The 19,562-nt window shown below is 44.8% G+C and overlaps 2 protein-coding genes across 3 annotated transcripts in view; both read left to right on the forward strand.

Annotated features, from left to right (window-relative positions):
- The window catches only part of SMARCD3 (SWI/SNF related, matrix associated, actin dependent regulator of chromatin, subfamily d, member 3), a 56,373-nt gene extending 45,247 nt beyond the window's left edge, over window positions 1–11,126 (forward strand). For both annotated transcript variants that reach the window (XM_026087124.1, XM_026087125.1), the window contains exons 9-13: window positions 2,387–2,484; window positions 4,824–4,959; window positions 9,246–9,368; window positions 10,449–10,550; window positions 10,649–11,126. In XM_026087124.1, the coding sequence (XP_025942909.1) occupies window positions 2,387–2,484; window positions 4,824–4,959; window positions 9,246–9,368; window positions 10,449–10,550; window positions 10,649–10,702 (513 nt within the window). In that variant the 3' untranslated portion in view covers window positions 10,703–11,126. The remainder of the gene's footprint in view (window positions 1–2,386; window positions 2,485–4,823; window positions 4,960–9,245; window positions 9,369–10,448; window positions 10,551–10,648) is intronic.
- Window positions 11,127–16,827: 5,701 nt separating this feature from the next.
- LOC112976160 overlaps window positions 16,828–19,562 on the forward strand; it is a 12,625-nt gene continuing 9,890 nt past the window's right edge. The window contains exon 1 of the mRNA XM_026087106.1: window positions 16,828–17,013. Within this exon, the coding sequence (XP_025942891.1) occupies window positions 16,828–17,013 (186 nt within the window). The remainder of the gene's footprint in view (window positions 17,014–19,562) is intronic.

A 19,562-nucleotide genomic window follows, 5' to 3' on the forward strand; every position in this document is an offset into this window, starting at 1 on the left:
AAAAAATCATGAGCAAAATGGAAAAGGTGAACAGGGAGTGATTGTTTTATTGCTTCTTTTAATAAAAAATCAGAGGTCGTTAGCTGAAACTGGCAGGTTGCAAATTAAAAAACAATAAAGCATAGTTAAATCTGGAACTGCTTGTGCCAGGACATCACAGATGATAAAAATTTATATAGGTTCAAAAAGTGGTAAAAGACAAATTAATGGAAAAAAAATCTTGTGCTATTATAAATACAGCGTGGTCGCAAGTCTGCGGCGGTTGGGAGAATCTTTTGGGAAGGACCAGTCCATGTTTCCCCTGTTTTACCTTCTTCCTCAAGCATGTGCTTTTGGCCACAGTCAAGGGCAGGACGGCGCGTTGGACGAATCCTTTTTATGGCCCAGCACAGCAGGTCGCGTCTTACAAGAGTGCGGGAGGCCCCTTTCGTTTTTATGCTTCTGTGCATTTTCAGCGTAACGTTAAGAACTTGCTAGGCTGAGAGCTTGCTGGAACCATCTTCTCTTCCTGTGCCTCCTCAGGGACCTGTTAGCCCATAGGTCTCCTTTGCGTTGGAGCAGGTAGCCTTCAGGAACACCGTCAGACCCGGTAATTGCCCTACGTCTTCTCGTCTTCAGACGATCAGTCAGATGAGAGAGTTGAGAAGCCGCTGATTTCTCTTCTAGAAGGCTGACTCTCAGTCCCTGCAGGAGCTGGCTAGTCTGGGAGAGCTTCATAAAATGCGATGTTTGTATAGATTTAAAGCATGAGTGGGACTGATTTGAGTGTTGCCTTTCTCCTTAGACTCTGGCAAAATTGTTAAAAGTAGCTAAATCTTGCTTGCAAAACTGATGTTAGTACTTAGGAAAATAAATCGTGTTAAATCAAATTAAACATTTCAACCTGAGGGTTTTTTTTTTTTCAACCCAGATACTCTAAGACTGTGATGTAGAGGGCAAGGGAACTGGGGTTCTAGTCTGATGCTGTTTCTAGTCTGACGACATTTCTGCAGAGTATACAGGCTTAGGCATATAACTCCTGGAAAAAATTTCACAACCATAGCTGGAAGTGCCTAGATTCCTAAGAGGAGCAGAAGATAACGCATCACTGCCCTTAGCATTTCCTTTCAGATACCTGGCTTCCCATGCGGTAAGCTGGCTTTTCTAGATCCTGCGCCGACGTGCTTGCAGTTACGTCTAATGACACAATGCAGAACAGCGTGAAAACTTGCCCCTGAATGGGTTACATCAGACACCGTAACTGAATAATCTGATTTCTTACATTGGTTCTGCCACTTGATAGTCCATCCTTTTCAAGGCTGCCTGCATCCTTTACCTCTAGAGCCGCAAAGCATGATTCTATTTATTGATGAGACAGTGCAAGCAGCATCACTCTTCGATTAGGTAAAGTTATTTTCTCTAAGAGCTATTTTCATTTTCTTTTGCAGAGGCCTCAGCATTTTTACAAGTTGCCTCCATGCAACAGCATATTTTTAAGGCAAATGTTAATATCAAGATAGTTTCTTTTTTATTTTAAAGGGAGTACCTTTTAGAGGAAGGACTATTCACCTGTTCAGAGCACTAACACTCCCAGTAAGAACAAAAATGCTCTAATGATATTTCAGAAAACTTCAGATGTAAGGAGTTGTTCTAGGCTCATGGCAAGGCATTGGAATTATTCACAGAAAAAAAATCCAAAAATCGCATCCTTTGATCCTTTTCAAAAGATGATCTTTTTTTCTTGAGTCCAGTACGTATTTAACTTTCAGAGCATGGTAAAGAAAAGGAAACCAATGAGATGGTGAAGAACTGGGGAAGGAGTGGATCATTTCCAAGATGTTACTTAGGTTTTGGTTAAAAATAAGTAAAACTATGTTGAAATGCTGGGGGGGTGGTTCTTAATCTAAAAAAAACTTTAAAAATTGAAAATGGTTTTAAAGTCCTAAAATAGTCTCTTGGTTTTTTTCTTCTTTAATATAAAATATTTTATGAAACAGCCTCAGAGGAAAAAACAAAAGTGCTTTTATGTTTTCTCTGAAAAAAAAAAAAAGATTTTTTTTAAGTAGTCTGCCACAGACCCAGAGTGAGTGAGGAGGTGGTCGCTTCCCCCCCATCGCTGACACGGTTGGTCCTGATGATCTGCTGCGGGGAGCTGTGCCCTTCAGCAGCTAAACCGCAGGGGAGGCACCTGGAAGTGCCATCATCTGGTGGAGCTGTCAGCTAGCCCAGGTTGTAAGTGTGGTGGCAACTTACAGGGGCAGAAGTGACCACAGAGTAATTCTGTGTATGGAGCCAGAATTAAGGAATGCTTTCAAAATCACCTTACTTTGAACCTTTGATTTCTTCCTTTCTTGTTTAATTGCAAGTTAGGTTTTGGACAGGGATAACATGCTTTATTGTGTTCCAGATCTTTGACTGTCCACGGCTAAAGTTTTCTGAAATTCCTCAGAGACTCACTAACCTGCTGCTGCCACCAGATCCTATAGTGATAAACCACATCATCAGGTAAGCTGTCCAGTCAGCTCAGGACTGTCATATGCAAAACACTCACTGTATAAAATACAGGAATAGGTGTAGTAGTAGGGACCAGAATACGGTTTTTCTAATGACAGGTGGGTTATTCCATCCCAGGAGCAGAACTTTGCATTTGCCTTTGCTGAACTTCATGACGTTGAACTGCCGGCCCATTTCTCCAACCTGTCAAGGTGCCTCTGAGTACCTTTGCTTCCCCTGGGCTCTGACCCTGGGCTCGGGAACCTGGGAGGCCTGAGGACAGGCCTTACCGGGAAAACCAGAGGCAAAGACAGTGCTGAGTGCCTCGGCCTTTTCCATGCCTTTTGCCGCTGCATCCCCTGCCCCACTGAGCAGCGCGCCCAGGTTTTCCTCCGTCTTCCTTCTGCTGCTGAGTCACTTGTAGAAGCTCTTCTTGTTGCCCAGCACATCCTTTGCCAGGTTCAACTCCAGCTTTGACTGAGCTTTGGCTTCCCTAGCTCCAGAATTTTCCTAGAATTTAATCCATTTCAGGCAGGAAATAACAACTGGAGCTGCATTCTTCAATTCCTACTTAAGCAGGACATAGAAAGCAGTCGCAGAAATTTGGTTAAGAAAAAAAAAAAAAGCTGATTATCAGACACTAATACTTGCTAGCGATCTGGCAGCTTCCTTAGAATTAGGCCAGCCGATTACTACCATCTTCAGAAGAAGTAACACAAGCCAGTACCTCTTGCTCTCCCAACTCTGACAAGCTCAATTAGATCATGAGCCAATTTTATACTAGCTGCAGCAGGTGAACAGAACCGAGGCATTTCAAAAATAGTGTTCGGAAGCCAGCATTTATACACTACAAACAACAGAGACTGAAGTCTAGCTCATCAGCAACTGGTCTGAAAAACAACTTTCTTGCTAATAGACTTGAGCCTGAATCTAAAGAAAAAGAGTTAGGTCTAACCCCCCCAAAATTAAATATAAAATCAGAATAGGACAAGCCAAAGAAAGATTATGACATTTACCTTGTTAAAGGTGAAAAACAACATAATAATTGGTTTAAATATATTGGCAGTAGAAAGGCTGTCAGGGTGTTACTGAGACTGACAAATTATTAAGGCTTAAAAGAACTATTCTTGGAAGTATTTGAAGCCATATAAGGAAATCAAAATTCATTCTTTTGATCAATCTTAACTTTAGAGACTAGAGAAGGTCCCATACATATGCAGTATGGGGTTTTTTGGAGGGGGGAGAGTGTTTGAAAAACTTTATCAGACAAGTATCAAATAGAATTAAATTTAACACAGATAAAACGAGGAATTGCAAGTGTTTTTTCATGCAGGATTCAAACATGAAATTGCTTAACTAGCAAGTATAACCTATTAAAAATCTCCTCCTGTGCCAGAGGGTTTTGAAAGTAGCTAACGTGATGCCACAAATGGTTGTGGATACTGGAGACCAGTTGTTACTAACTGTAGCAGAGAATGGAATTAATAGACATGTGCTATACTGGGGAAGATTTGATATGGCATCTGTAACAGGAAGACATGCCTGGCTACATTCTTTGAAGAATTAAACAAGCATGTGGATAAGAATGATCTGTTTTATATGGTGTACTTAGATTTTTAAAAAAACTTTCCCCAAGATCCTTCACTGAAGCCCTTAAAGATATTAAATTGTCCTTGGTTAGTAATTTATTAGAAGTAGGGGGGGATAATGTTGAACAGCTGAGATATTCTGGAGTGAAATGGAAGAATCCATTCTTTCAAAGGCAAAATAATGCATGTAGGAAAAAATGATCCTAACGTTACATACAAAGTGATGGTCTCTAAATTCACCAGTTCCTCTTAAGGAGGATCTGGGAGTCATTACAGTGCTGCATAGTCGCCAAAGACAATTACAGTTCTGGGAATTATTAGAGAAGGAACTGAGAACCAAATAAAATGTCATGATAGGCCCTCATCTGGAATGGTGGTGTACAGCTCTGACTACCCCATCTCAAAAAAAAGACACAGTAGAACAGAGAACGTACAAGAATGGTATTTATCAGGGGGATTGCCATGGAGGCTGGAGTTATAACTGGTCCAAGGAAGATATTAGACAATTTAATGAAGACTATGTCCATTAATAGCTGTTAACATTGATGGTGCAGATAAAACTTGCAGCTCAGAAGTCTCTGAATTCTGACTGATAAAAGATGAGAGAATATACTAGGATATAGCTATATACAAAGATACCCTGTTCTTAAACCCTTCTCACAGCATCTGCAACAGGTGTTATCAAAGAGTGTGAACTGGGCTGGATGGATATTTATTCTGATTCGTTACGGCAGTTCTTATGATCTGTTATCCTCTCCATAGTGTTGACCCCAACGATCAGAAGAAGACAGCTTGTTACGACATAGATGTAGAAGTTGAAGACCCATTAAAGGGACAGATGAGTAGTTTCCTTCTCTCAACAGCTAATCAACAGGAGATTACAGCACTGGACAACAAGGTACTAGCCCAGGAGTAAAAGAGTTAAAGTATCAAATGGCATATTTATACATATACGCACACTCAGCGTGTACCTATATGTGGGTTTGGTGTAACATATCAAAGGGAGTGATGTTGTGAGCTGTGTACATTTCCCCTGAACATGCTTCAAGGGGTAAATCAGTCACATGCAATGGGAGCGCAGTGGCATGAGTGGAGTGCCACCTCAGGACGTGATCTGGGGCCTGACATGATTGCAAAGGTGGAAGGTGACAGAGGCAGAGTTTCACAAGTCAGGAGTAAAGAGTTCCCTGGCAGGTGACACAGAACGGGTGCTTGCAGGGGTGCTGGGCATAGTGCCTCAGCGCAGGCTCTGCAGGAAGGCAGGCTTTGTGAATGCTGTTGTAGGGTTGCTCCATGAAGTGCAATATTCCTGGCTGTAACAGCCAAGAGGAGTCATTTAACTCGTCTAGGTGCATATTCTATATATTGAAAGACAAAGCTTCAGCTTTTCATTTTTTAAATATCAGTTTATGTTCAGTATGTTCAGTGTGTCTCTGTAAATATAGTCACCCCTGCTGTTCAAACTAGTATAAATGTGGTAAGTTTGACTAACTAGTATTAAAGCTTAGAGTTTGTCCGCTGCATAGAAGAGGCCCTTTACTCTTTATTTTCTTCTAATGCAGATACTTAGATACCACAGTCAAATGACTCCTAATATTTTGCCTCTAGATCTTCTTTTCTTCTACCCTGACACAAAACAGAAAGATTCATCTTTGAAAATATAACAAGTAGGCAATTAAGACTGGCCTCATGGACTTTTGTTTAATGCTGAGAAGCAGAAGCCACTAAGGAAAGGCAAAGAAGGTACATGGTAAGAATAAAGGGCAGCAGTCTTCTGCTGGATATAAACAGGGAGAGATTACAGTTAGCAAGACTAGATAAAAGCATTATAGTAATTCAAATGTGTTATAGGAATTTTAACTATATCTGCTGATAGGAAATTCTGTATCTTAGAAAAGATGTACAGAAAAAAAAACCTGTAAAAGTCAGACATTGTTTGGGTATGGATGAGGTTGAAGATGACACCAAAGTTCCCTAGGATCAGCTAGGGAAGTAGTGGGAAAGATTTGATGGGCCAGAGGCTTGGGGTTATGAAGAAGGATTACCAGCAGAAGAATTAGAGGAGAAATGGTATTTGTGGAAGTCCAAATTGAGAAGTCTGCATCTGAGCTAACTGTTCCAGTTCCCTTTGCAATCACTGGAGAGAGAAGGGAGAAGGTAATGTCATCCTAAGGTAGAATCTAAAACAGGTCGGGTGAATGACAGTGTGAAAGTGCTTGTTTCTCTCCACTGACTATAAAAAAATCTAACCTGCTGCTTGTACATAAAGTTAATCCTGCCTCAACAGTAGGCTTGAGAGATGAGTGTGAAATTAAAATGATGGTTCAAGAGGGCTTCATAAGACAGTGGATCAAGAAATGGGAGCCTGGATGGACAGGCGCTAAGAGGAGACAGAGTACAATGCAGGGAAAGTGGGCAAATACAAGCGTGTAGAACCAGTGATGGAAGAAAAATTAATACTGTAATTCAGATGAGGGGGGATGTTTTGAGCTACAGAAGTCTTGACAGGCAGAAACTGAGGTTTTAATAGTGGTGCTGATAAATTGGGAAATAATAGTAATTTGGTTTTGATTTATACTAATGAGAGAAGCCAATCGGAAGAGGCAAAGAAAGAGTACATGGTTAGGTTGAAGGGCAGCAGCCTTGTGGGTATGAGCAGAGAGCCAAATAGACCAAAGACATTGGAAACAGCTGGGATAAGAACGCTGGCAGAACTTCCTAGTAAGATAGCTGGGATGTTGACCTCCTTAAAGAAGAGGAAGAAGAAGATGAAGCTGAACTACTAGGAGAATCTGAGCAAGTAGGTACTGTAGGAACATTACATTCAGTCCTTGAATAATTTTATATCCCTTTTTTACACTGTCTCCGTGTTCCAAATTCCTCTTGGTGTATGGACAACAAGTGTAACTTTCTACTCAAGATTGTTGCCAAAATTTAGGTATCTAAATATTATACTAGATGGAAATGTAATTAGTACGGTTAAAGGAGACTAGGGCATGACACAGCTGAACAGATAGTAAATGTCTGTTTTAGGATGAGAAGAACTGCTGTGTGATCTCCACAATGACTGTATTGTCATGATCGCTTTTGACTGTAATGGGGACTTAGAAACATAATTACATGCCAAAACGTTTAGGTGGCCAAATTTAGTTACAATAATCTCAAACTGAGTTCTGTCCTAGGTAATTTTCCAGGATGAGTCTCTCCTGTGCCATTTGCAGAGGTAAATTAACGCAGAATTCCTGCTTGCTATTTCCTTTTTCACTGCTTTCAAGGACCACGTGAATTGTTTTACTACAAGTTTTTATTCAGCAGTCATGGTATCTTGCTAAATTACTATGAGGAAGAGCTAAGAGAACCTCATGTTCTGGATGTGTGTGGTGCATGCGCTGCCACAGAAGAACTCGCTGCAGTAGATGCAGCTGTGGAAAATGAATGGCAGAAAAATCGGTTGGAGCAGTTTGGCAGAATTGTTTCCTGTATTAACCAGTGAGGATCATGCATACTTAAAATAATCATATCTGTCTTACAGCAGTGATAAGCTCTGTAGGCTGTATTAGGGACTGTTGTCACAGGGACTGTTAGCCAGCTGTGGGTAAACAAACGTGGTTTCTCAGAGCAGGGGAAAAAGAGGTGTGACATAACGTACCTGAGCTGATTTGTGTGACGCAGAGTCAGGCCAAGCTCCTGTTTGTTTACCCCTAACACAAAAAAATATATTAAGCTGTGGTCTTCGTTCTGTTTTAAAGGGGATTTGGACACCAGCATTGCTATGGATTCTGGTAATGTTTGAGGAATCTCTTGTTTTATGGCTCTTGAGAAATGTTCTTTTCAACAGCGTTGCTGCTCACCCAGTTGGTTCCCGGCCTCTATGGGCTTGCATGCAGCACGCGTAGGCTTATTCTGTTCCCAGCGCGGTGACATCTCCCCCTTCCCCATGTCTCCATCACTTTTGTTTAGGCGTTTGCTACAGCAGAGTGTAAGTTGTGATGAGTGAAGTTACTGAGGTCACTTCTGGACACACAGGCATTGACTACTCTACTGCTGTCCGTACCGTTTATAGCTATGCTGTCACAGAGTCCTCTAGTGGAAACTCAGTGCATGTCACCAGGGAAGGTTTTCTCCAGCATCACTACATCATTTTCCCAAATAAACAATGATTTTAAGTTGACAGATGCTCTCTTCTGTTAATATACCATATAGTTGTGCCTACACTAAGCGCTTTGTTGGCATAGCCAGATCAGGGGAGGATGATTTTTCACCCCATATTTGGCCACATTAGTTGTTTTGGTAAAACAGATGTATACAGAAAATTAAACAACATGGTTTTATAATCTTAAACTAGAATTTTAGAGGAACAGAGTAGCAAAAGTTTGCTTTTGTGTGCGTGTCTGTACGCCCAAATGATTTGTTGACTGGCCTTCCATTGATCATACTTGGTTTTGTTATCCAGGACGGTTGTAGAACCTTGACTCCTCTTTGGAGTCTTCATTCGCACCCGCTGGTTAATGTAAAATTCGTTCATAACATTTCTGAAGGTATGACTCATTTTCTATAACCCTCCATACCTCTGATTGCTCATTGTTGCCACCCACCTTCTTTTAGCAGTCATGGTGATTGTAGTAGACTTTCTTGTGAGAAAGAGTCTAGAAGTTCATTGCTATTATGTAAGTTTATTTAATATGGACTTGATCAAGCAATCACGAGAACAAATTTTAAGCATCATGACAGGGTAATCGAAGTTATGATGTAGAATAACCAGGGGAATAATTGCTTTCTTGCATTGGGGCCTGTTTAAAGACCTACTTATAAAGCACCTTTCCAGAAAAATCCCAGACTTGGCAAAAAAGACTGAGCGTACACAGGAAATCCTTACGTCATCCAGTGACGTGACTTCGCTCTTCAGTGTTGTTTATAGCGTGCCATCCAGCAGTTCAGTGCAGTAAAGAAGAATCCTGTATATACTTAATTGCAGAAGTACATGTGAAACCAAAGTGTGACTGCGACACTGGAGTTAACTCCCTCCTTCAGGGGAAAGATGCCTTGGGATCCTTCATAAATCTGTGGTATCCAGTTGTCACTTTTGTATGTTACATGAAGCTCAGAGAAGCTAATAGAGCTCACATCAGGGTCGCTGGAGCATGGGATGAATTAAGTAACATCTGCTTTATTTTTTTCTCTCAGATTCATGAGACAATTGAATCCATAAATCAGTTAAAAATACAACGTGATTTCATGCTGAGTTTCTCCAAAGATCCCAAAGGATACATTCAGGACCTTCTCCGATCCCAAAGTAGGGATCTTAAGGTGAGCTAAGGTTTGAAGACGAATGGGTAGTGGAATCAGAATGTTAGAATTATAGCTACACGTATGGAATGTATAGCTAAAACATCCAGGATGGAAAGTTGGTGGAGGAGAGACAGTGAGTGTAGCCCTGCAATCCCAGAGCAGAAAGTACACAGGAAAGACAGCTCAGGCTGTATTCCGCTTCCAGGGGAACAGCAGTGCTCAGTGAGCGTGGGAGGCGAATTTGTGGTTAGACAGGATGACTGGAGCGCCAGGCTACATTGATTTAATATGACTGTAAAATTCAAGCTCTGTAGAACTCAGCAAGAGGATACTGTAGTACAATAACACAATCTGGGGCTTTTGCTAGTTCACGATTTAATCTTTTTTAAGAAACAGGCAGATTAAATATCAGCTGTCTTTGAGCTTAGTGCTGAGATACTCAAGAACTGGAATGTAGGGAAGTTCAGTTGTTTGCCAGCAAAAATGAAGAACTGGTTTCTCACAAAGTTTCACACTTTTTGTCTTTAACCCAGACACCTCAAAAACAGTTATATTAATGATGCCATAATATTATTTTAATTAAATTATTGTGTCATTCAAATATAAACATCTAGCTTGTTAATCATTAGCCTCACAAAATTTTACTGTTAAGATGATGATAGTTAATTATTATTTATATTATATTAAAAGGAGGATAGGCATCTGAAAGAACGTTTAAATAAAGCAGCCTTCATGCTGAAGAGCTTACAAACTAAGGCGTTCTGGAGCTTCTCTGGCCACATATTTTCCATTGTTCTGTGGTCTCCCTGACTGACACCCTGTCCCCAAAAGCCTTTCCTATACTGCTCTGTCCTGCCGAATCGGACTTATGGTTGCAACACGCTACTCTGAAGAAGATGCTGTTAATTTTATATTTCCCCTTGATTCTCTGGTGCTGGAGAGAGTCATTAGATTTTTTTCTTTTTATTGGTTGTTCAGATCTTGCTCTCTTGGCACTTGTTTGAAGTAGCATGGGTAAATTTTGACTCTAGGTAAATATGAATGTTTTTCTACGTGGTAGAAGAGCTACAGTGAAAAATGCTTTTATCTTTGTCACAGGTGATGACTGACGTGGTTGGAAACCCAGAGGAAGAACGCAGAGCTGAATTTTATCATGAGCCATGGTCCCAAGAGGCTGTGAGCAGATATTTCTATTGCAAGGTAAAAAGGAATGAGCCACACTGCTGGCTTATAAACGAACCTTTCTGCCGCTGAACAAGTGAATCTGCAGAACTGTACAGTTTCTCGTTTTCTTTCAGATCCAGCAGCGCCGTCAGGAGTTGGAACAGTCTCTGGGAGTGCGTAACACATAAGCATTGCTCATGAGATCCCGTTGGCTTCTTGACCACAGAACCAGTGGACTTAACGAGTGTTACTTAGCTCACTGTTACACATGGACCTGCTTCCTGGCTGGATGAGAACGTGCCATCAGCACACCAGTCAGAACACCAGCTTTAGAGTGACCCTTGAAAATCCTGCCCGTGGGGGTGCGTCTCAAACCATTCCGGGCCAGAGACAGCAGAAGATTTCTGTGCTCCATACAGGTGTCAATGTTAAAGAAGATTAAAGGTTCATTCATTAAGCTGCATCATTAAATTTTAGTGGAAAGTTCAGACACTACACAGCAAATCATAATGGGCTATGCCACAGAATCACGGGTGGTATTGGTCGGGGGGAGGTTGAGATGGGTGTTAAAGGAGACTACAGATGTAGAGAAATAAAGGCTGTTCTCATCCTATGTTATTTTAGTTGTTACCCAAGAGTGTCAAATAGTAACTTCTCTGGAATTAGACAAGATAGTCCTTCTTATAGCTGTGGAATGCTTTATATTCCCAAACAGAGTTTCCATTCCAGCTGGAGCAGTGCAAGAGGCCATCTCACCACGTGAAAGAACAAACTAGGAGGATTTTCATTCCTGAAATGAAGAGCCTCTCTGAAAGACAGAATTGTAGTCAGGACATTTCTTCTGCAAATGCTTACTGCTCCTTCTTTCCCCTGCCCCTGCAGTGAAAGGTGGACTGAAATATATATCACCAGACAGCCTGGATATTCATGGGTATGATCAATGTGCCATACTGAGAGGAAGAGAATTGTCCCCCGGCTAAGAGCCTCTTAGGCGTCCTCAGTACCACTGGGGTTAGCAAAGCTGAGGCTGAAGCAAGAATGAGGCATTCTGAAAACTGAAAGCAACTTAATGGTGCTTTGTTGATATCTGCGTTGACCACAGCAGATATTAACAATAAGCATATATGTAAAATATGAGATTTCTTAAATTCTTCTCTCTGTGTTTGCCATTAGGGATCAGCACTGAAAAGAACTTCCCTAATTGTAGGTTGGTGCAGAATCCAAGTGGTACAACTTCAGATAACATGACAATGTTCTCTTTCCTTCAGGACATTAAGAGAATCCCTGGATTGGTCTCACATTCTAATCATAGGTGAGCTGCCTCTTCCTATGAATTATCCAGTCCCCCATACTTCATACTTACTGGTTTTATAGGATGCTGTTGAGTTATAAAGCACTATCAGCCTTCAGTAGCACAGATGAAGCATCCTTTGGAAACCATCTTCTTTGCAAATGTACAGAAAATTCAGACTATGGAATTTACACTGTATTTACTTGGAAGCAGTGACATCTGCATCAAATTCCCTTACCCCACCTCCCCAAGTTTTTTAATTCATAGACTAGCTTGTAATTAATGACTCAACGTGATTTCTAGTCCAAAAAGCAGCTGCCAAAGCATAACTTTGTGTTCTGATGATGTAACCTAGAAGAGGATTTTGATGCTACACCTCCTTTCTTTCACTTTCATGGAAAGAGAATCAAGTTCGCACATGGTGAAGGGAGGCAGCTCTTCTGAATAATGTATTTTGCTGTAATATTGTCCTTTTCTCCTCTACTATCTTTGCCAATTTCTTAGCTGAACGTAAACATTTCTTCTGTCCAGTCATGGAAGAAACAGTCTTTCCCTCTTTATTTAATGCCTCTACTTCCATATGAGCAGTGCCATAGCTTTTTCTCTGTCCATTTTGTTCAGAGATGCCTTGAAAAATCTACATTTGATGGCAGTACCATCACGCACATCCACTGGTGTAAGAAAAAAGCACAGCTGTACCTCTTGGCCCTGGCCATTGAGGCCTTTTACTGGGAATGGCTCGGTCTGGATTTTTTTTTTTTAATGTTAAAACCCCTCCTTATGTTTAAACATGAAATCCTCCAGTCTTCAACTGAGTCTAGCGAGGGACTGTGAGGCTGCCAGACAGTAAATGTCGTTCAGATCTTGTTTAGTGTAGCACTCCACTAATTGGACTACAAGCAAGCATCATGAAGGAAAGCAGTGGGGGTCATCTGCTGCCGTGCGCCCGTATTTATTACACTGCTGCGTCAGTTGTGTGCATGCTGTCCAGTGTATAAAGCTCTTTTCTGTGTGTGGTGAACAGAGCAGCTACATTCAGGGGATGCATTCGGTCTCCAGGAATAAGAAATGCAGAATAAGATAGGTAAGGATGTGAGATGGGCACGGGGCTGGAATAGACGTCTGCAGGATGTCTGCCAGGGAAATTTATTTTTAAGAACTTGCCCATTCGAGTGGCAAATATTTGTACAGAGAAGTTTCAGTCGCATGCTACAGCTGGCAAGGTGACGGAGCCCAATCTGCTTTAAGAAGCTGTCTGTAGAATTGATCGGATGGGTCCGTTTCCGAGTCTCTTTCAAACCAAATTAAAAGAGACTAATAGGTGGTGTCGCTGCCCAGTGGGCTCACAACAGCATTGCTGGAAGATGATCTGTGTTAAGCACCGATGCCACTGCAGTGTGTGCATGCGTGTGCATGTGTGCGTGCGTGTGTGTGTGCAGGCATGTGTGTGCGTGCATGTGTGTGTGCGTGCGTGTGTGCGTGTGTGCATGCATGTGTGTGTGCATGTGTGTGTGCATGCGTGCACGTGTGTGTGTGCATGCGTGTGTGCGTGCATGTGTGCATGCATGTGCACGTGCCGGTCAGCCAGTGTAGATGGTGCCGAATAGGCCAAGCCAAAATCTAAATTCTTATCCCACTATTCCTATTCCTACTGTAAATAAAAAGGCCATTTCCCAGTGATGAGTCTTGGAAATAGCTGTCAGGTGTCTTTCCTTCGGTTAGACTGGGTTTGGTATTTTGATTCTTTTTTCCCGTGTTCAGAAGCGGTTCAGGCCTTTTACTGGAGAGGCAGAGAGGGACATTTTGTCTGTCCTGCATTCCAGGAGTGCGGCTAGGAACTTGTCAGTTTGCAGAAAAGAGAAATTATATGTGAAGAGAAACAGTGGAGCAATACTGGTAGGAATTGGACCAAACGCTCCTTAGGCATGCATGAATGAAAGGTAGTGGTACTGAACGGGCATGTAATTGTGGCAGATTTGGAATGATAAATTCATGTTAAGTTTAAGATGGTTGCGGGTTTTTTTGTGTAAAAGAAGACAGGAAGATTTTTAGGGTCTTCAAGTTTCTGCCACACTACAGTGCAAATCTGTGTGTACTGCAACAAGGCATTCTGGGCATAAAAGTAGTTAACAATATATAAATAATATAAATAATAATATAGATTGTTAGAAAATACAGCATAAAACTAGGAGAGGGTTAAGGCAGAATTCCTGGAGCACCAATAGACGGGAGAAGCATCTTGGAGCTGACGTGTCGACGTGGCAGGTTTGAAGCACGCTTTTCAGTCCTTACTGCTGTTGGCAGAGAGTCCGGATTCAGACCAAGCGCTTTCTAGAAATTAAAGGGAAAGCAGATGTTTGATCGTGGAAAGACAACGCCAGACTAGAGGGAAAAATACAGTGGGGGGGGGGGGAAAGAAAAAAAAGATGAAGCAGCAAGCCACTGAAGTGCCATTAAGTTGTAGCACGGGGTGATGTGCAGAGTGCAGCTGGAAATAGCACAGTCCGTGCGATAGAGTATGTCCCGTGTGCGTGCGCGTCTGCGCGGGGGCGTGCAGGGAGCGGAGGGGAGAGGGCCGCTGCTCGGCTGGTGCACGGCCCGGGAAGCGGCACGCAGGGCAGAGCCAGATGCTCTGCACGTGACTTTGCGACGCGTCGCCCAAACGTTCCCCGCCGTTATCGGCAGCGATTCGGCTGTTGCGCTCGGCGGACCCGGTAGCGCTGGTGCAGACGTCACTTCAGCTGGCAGCTCGCTTTACGCCGCAGTTTCTAGAGTTTATCCTGCTGAAGCCGAGTGGAAATATTGGTGCCTAGATCAATATTCGTCCACGTACTAGGGCTCCTAGTTTTGCTGAGACTGTAGTCAGGCGTTGGAGGTATTTTGCCTGGTTTTCATGCTGAGAATTCTTCCGCAGGCAGCACGAAGAGATGAGGGGGGGAATGAAAGTTCCTTCTTTTTTCCTGAAGAGAGAGTTCTCCTTTCTGTAACTGCTCTGTTTTTTAATAGGATGTGTCTGTTCTGCCAGATCCTGTATGATAAAACACCTTTTCCAATCTCATTGAAGAAAGGAACTCAGTTAAAAAAAAAGCAAAACACAACTGTGGGTTTGTGAGAGTGAAAGAATATGTGTATGAGAGAGAGAGAGAGGGAGAGACGCCCTCTGCTCTGTAGCCACCGTATCTTCATTGTACGATGCCGAGTGATTCGTAGAAAAGCTTTTAACAATAAATACTTTGTTCCTTTGTATCTCTCTTGCTTACCTTACATCTAGCTCAACAAAGGAAATTCCATCACTTCCTGTATGTAAAAGCGATGTCGTAGGAGTTCTTTTTTTCCCCACATGTTTCTGCTACAGAAATTCATATCTGAGGGCTAGAAAGAAATCACTTTCTATATAAAACTGCTTAGAGAGCTGAGGATTACAGGTCAAGCCAGGGCTAATTCATAAGAAACATTTAGGCCAGTCAATGGTAAGAAATTGATGCAATCCTGATTATAATCCTGAAGCTCTGCTACTGTTATAAGGGATGATATGGAACAGCTGGTTCTTTCTGCTTCTGATGAAAACTCCAGTGTTCTCAGCTCTTCAGACGTCTGCAGAGGCACACACCTACAGCTCTTAACGGGACTTGGCAAAGGTGAGAACTGCTGCCTTATCTGTGTTCATCTCTTCACCAGACTCCAGAAGCAGGAGTTTCATCCTCTTCAGCCGTACTCCACAGGGAACAAGTTTAAGTGATGAAGATGGGAAATCCTTAACTTTGGAAAGGTCTAGTTCCTGTGCTTGGTTGTTTGGTGTGCATTTATCTCCATCACCGCTATTATTTACAGTCAATGAAAAAATTGCAGCCAGGGCTAGAGCTTGGGTGCCGAGAGCAGGTTGGAGCAATCTGTGCAAACGACTAGCAGCCTCCCGACAGAGGTGCTGTACAACAGCCATTAATATTGGAAACAACGGACAGAAGCTGGAATTCACCCGCTCAGTGAAGAGGGCTTCGTTTCTAGGCTACGGTTAAGGTTTCTTAGCCCAGCGGACTGTCAAGAAAGAACAAGGTATGGGTGGAGAGGGGAGAAGGGTGAAAGCAGAAAGGAAGACCTAGAATTATTTCGGCATGCAACTCAGTGAAATGGAAAGTGGAGGTAGTAACCTTTACACAAGCAAGCTTCATAAAAATTCCTATACATCTATATAGGTATTCCACCTGGAGGGGTGGGGGTGGGGGGGGTTCAGCTAGTTGGAAGGTTGCCAAGGAAATCTTAGCAGTTGAGACAAAAGTTAATTTTGCTTTCAAAAAACGGAGGGTCTGCACACTTCCTGTTGTGGGCTGGAAAAGCAAATAAGAGTATCAGCAGTCCCATGCATGTTATCCTTTTGCAGCAGCAGCAGGCAAGGTGTTTTTCCAGGATTCTAAGAGGAGGAACACGGATGTTCAACAGTGGGTTTCTCGTCGCTCCTTTGCTTTGCTCTGATTAAATCCAGCACTTGTGAGAACGATACAAAGAACACATGGGTGAATGCACAAAGTTAGATTAGGATGTTGCCCTTTGCAAGGGGAGTCGAAAGGTAAAGTTAAGCTTTTAGTACGAGTTTAGATAGAGTAATTCTGTTGCAAAAATTGTGGCGGGGGTTCAGCTCAAACTTAAGACGCAGATTAAAGGAGAGCTACTCGAGGCAGTCAAATTTCAGGGCCTGACACAGCTGAGCAGCTAGAAGATAATCTGCTTCAGGCTGAGGTACTTTGCTTTCCAGACTCCACTAAGCAGGCTGCAAGCTTAGCCACCCATATAGAGATACCCAAGTTTTATCTTCAGAACCCGTGGCTTAGTCTAAGGGCCTTCTAAAACCTGAGGCTGACTGGTACCCATTATTTTGGGCTCCTTTCCCCCAACGCTGCTGGGTGCATGTTAGCCACTGTCAGGGCTCTTAGTGCCTTGACGGCCCTGACCATCCACCAGACACCCCTGGATCCTAAGCCCAAGACAAGGTGCATCCCCCCAAAATAGCCCAAGAGGCCCCTGGAAATGGGTGAAGTGGGCAGCAAGATGGCCAAGGGGGAAGACAAGGGTCCGCCCTCCCCATCTGATGATGGGAGTGTGTGGAGGATGATGATGGCCTCAGGACTTACCTTTGTCATTGTGAGGATGATCATCGTGGCCTCGCAGGAGGCTCACAAGGGGCTGAGGGTCATGGCCATCTTTATTGAGGAGGTGGGGTGAGGAGGTAGGTAGCCCCCTCCGTGGTCTCTGCGGAGACTGCCCAGACATGAACAACTGCCCGTGAGGGCTTGTGGCTGCCCTGCAAACGTATCTGGGGCGCGTTAGGCATGTTGGGGAGGTCTCAGCCTTCTTGTGCAGCCCAAGCTCTCAGTCGCAACAGTACGCAGCCACTTCCTAAAGCCAGTGGGGCTTGCGGCCCTTTCTCCCCCACCCCGAAATTCTCACTGTGCAATGAGTTGTGAGCACCTCAGTTTCCATATAAATGTCCGAAGTCTCTGGGAGCTCTGTATGAGGCTGGGGGCAAGAGCTGGTAGGAGTGACACATTTAGGAAGTCAGGGCTTTATTTGGGATGTGTTTTCATGGGAGTGGATCTCGGGGGGGGGCAGGTCCTTTGCCATGCCATGTGCCTGACTGCTCTCTACCACAACTGTGAGGGTGAAGGTGGGTTTTGCTCTTGGAATATCTTGCTCTGTTTTATGGCTTACCCATTTACTCTCTGCTCCCAAGGACTTGGGAGTTTGGGACAGGCTGGGTCTGCCTCACATCATCTTCTTTCTGTCTCCCTGGCTGGGCAGCCCCCAGACACCTGAGTTCCCCTATGCCAACCCCGAGGGGGCAGGTCTGAACACTGCCTGGATATCTATGCATCTGATCCCGTCCCTGGCAAGGAAAGAGAGCCCAAATGTGGGGTGGCACAGTGGGTGGAGGGATGGCACTGTCTGCGGAGTGCTGCTCCAGTAACTCTTTGGAGTCAGGCACACCTTCCTGCCTGCTCTAACTCGTCACTTCTGCCGCCTTCCCGGGGAACTTGGGCACCCAGGCTGCCTGGGAGCTAGCAGTCACTTTGCTGGGGGTGTGTGTGTGTGTGTGTGTGTGTAACACCATTGAGTTAGGATGCAATGTCAGCCGTGATAACACAGGCAAAGCAAGTTCTGCACCTGGTGCCTCATCAGCTTTCCGCTGGCTTTTGGCGTGCACCCCTTTCCTCACAACACGGCCACAGCAGGGCTGAGCTTTCTGTGTAGGTAGATGTGGTGGGGACAGCGCGGGGGGGGCCTGCATGTAGGGCAGCGTGTGTGTGTGTGTGTGTGCATGTGACTGTGCACACATCTCCATCCATGCAAGTAGGTCAGTGGAAAGCTAGTGCAAACCTCTGTGTCCTTACAAGCACTTCTGTGAGCATCTGTGTCTGTGCAAGCACTTGCGTGTCCACGTGAATGTGTGCTAGTGCTGTCTCACAATTTCTCTCCCTGTTTATGAACACAATGGGAACAGTCATGGGGATCCAAAGCCAAACCCAAGACCCTTGAGCTCGCTGGTGACAACTGGAACAGCTCAGGTAACTCCCACGTACCTTCACAGCACCTCAAGATGCCTGGATAGCCCCAGGAAGAGCCTGGAGCAGTCACAGATGGCCCTGGAAAGAACTGAGCCTTTCCCCACTGTCTTTGAGGCTTTCTAGGGTCCCTGGGACTGTGCTAAAAGGCTGGCAAGGTGGGGGGGAGGAGCGTTGCAGGGAGCTGCTGCTTTGTTCTTGTTTTCTGAATTCCTCTGGATATAAAGAAAAACTTATTCACCAAAGAGGTTATGCAGTCTCCATCCTTGGAGGTTTTCGAGACCAGGCTGGATAAAGCCTGAGCAGCCTGATCTGATCTCATAGCTGATGCTGCTTTAAGCAGGAGGTTGGACTGGACACCTCCCAAGGTCCCTTCCAACCTAATTAACCCATGACCTGTTGGGCTGCTCTGGGGCTCGTGCCCCCCCCCCAGCCTTTTCCAGGTCTTTGGCTCTTTGTCCCAACTGCGCCAGGACCTTCCTCGCAGGCCACAGCTGTGCCCAGTCAGGCAGAGAGTGACGAGGCTTAGCTGTGGACGATGGTCCCAGCTTTGCGTGCCTTGTCCTGCCCCAGGGACGGAGCAAAGCCAGAGGATGCAGGAAGCAGCAGCACTGTTTGGGTGGACACGCTGCTCCGGGGCAGCTGGGGCAGCCTGGGGCAGCAGATCTGCCCACCGACTGAAGGATGCCTGGCTGCGACCGAGACCAGGGCTGCGGAGGAGGACAGTGTCCGGGGGCGTTCTGGGTCCACGCTCAAGGCTGAGGGTCCCACACAGGCACAGCTGCGAAGATGGCTGCGGTGTGGCTGGCGACCCCGTGGGGGCTGCCGGAAGCTGCGGAGCGCAGGGCTGCGCCTGGGCCCCGGGGACAGGCCGCAGGTCAGGCCCTGGCAGGAAGTACAACGCGGGGACGCCGGCACCGTGTCCGTGCTAGGAGAGGAACACCGGGACAGGGTCGCTGCTAGAGCGCCGCGCGGGCCCACGCTGGGGCGGCCCGCAGCGCTGAACGTCACAGGGCTGTGCCCCGCGGCATGCTGGGACATGTAGTCCTCCGGCACAGAGTGCTTCGGGGCCTGCAGAATGCTGGGAGGTGTCGCCTGGCGCGGGACTTCCTGTCGGCCATGTTGTCGCCCGCGGCATGCTGGGATATGTAGTACTCCGGTAGCCGGACAGCCGGTCAGCGCTGCGGGGACTCTGGCGGGCTG

The sequence above is a fragment of the Apteryx rowi genome, unplaced genomic scaffold (genome assembly GCF_003343035.1).
Source record: "Apteryx rowi isolate R43461 unplaced genomic scaffold, aptRow1 scaffold_701, whole genome shotgun sequence".
Taxonomy (NCBI): Eukaryota; Metazoa; Chordata; class Aves; order Apterygiformes; family Apterygidae; genus Apteryx; species Apteryx rowi.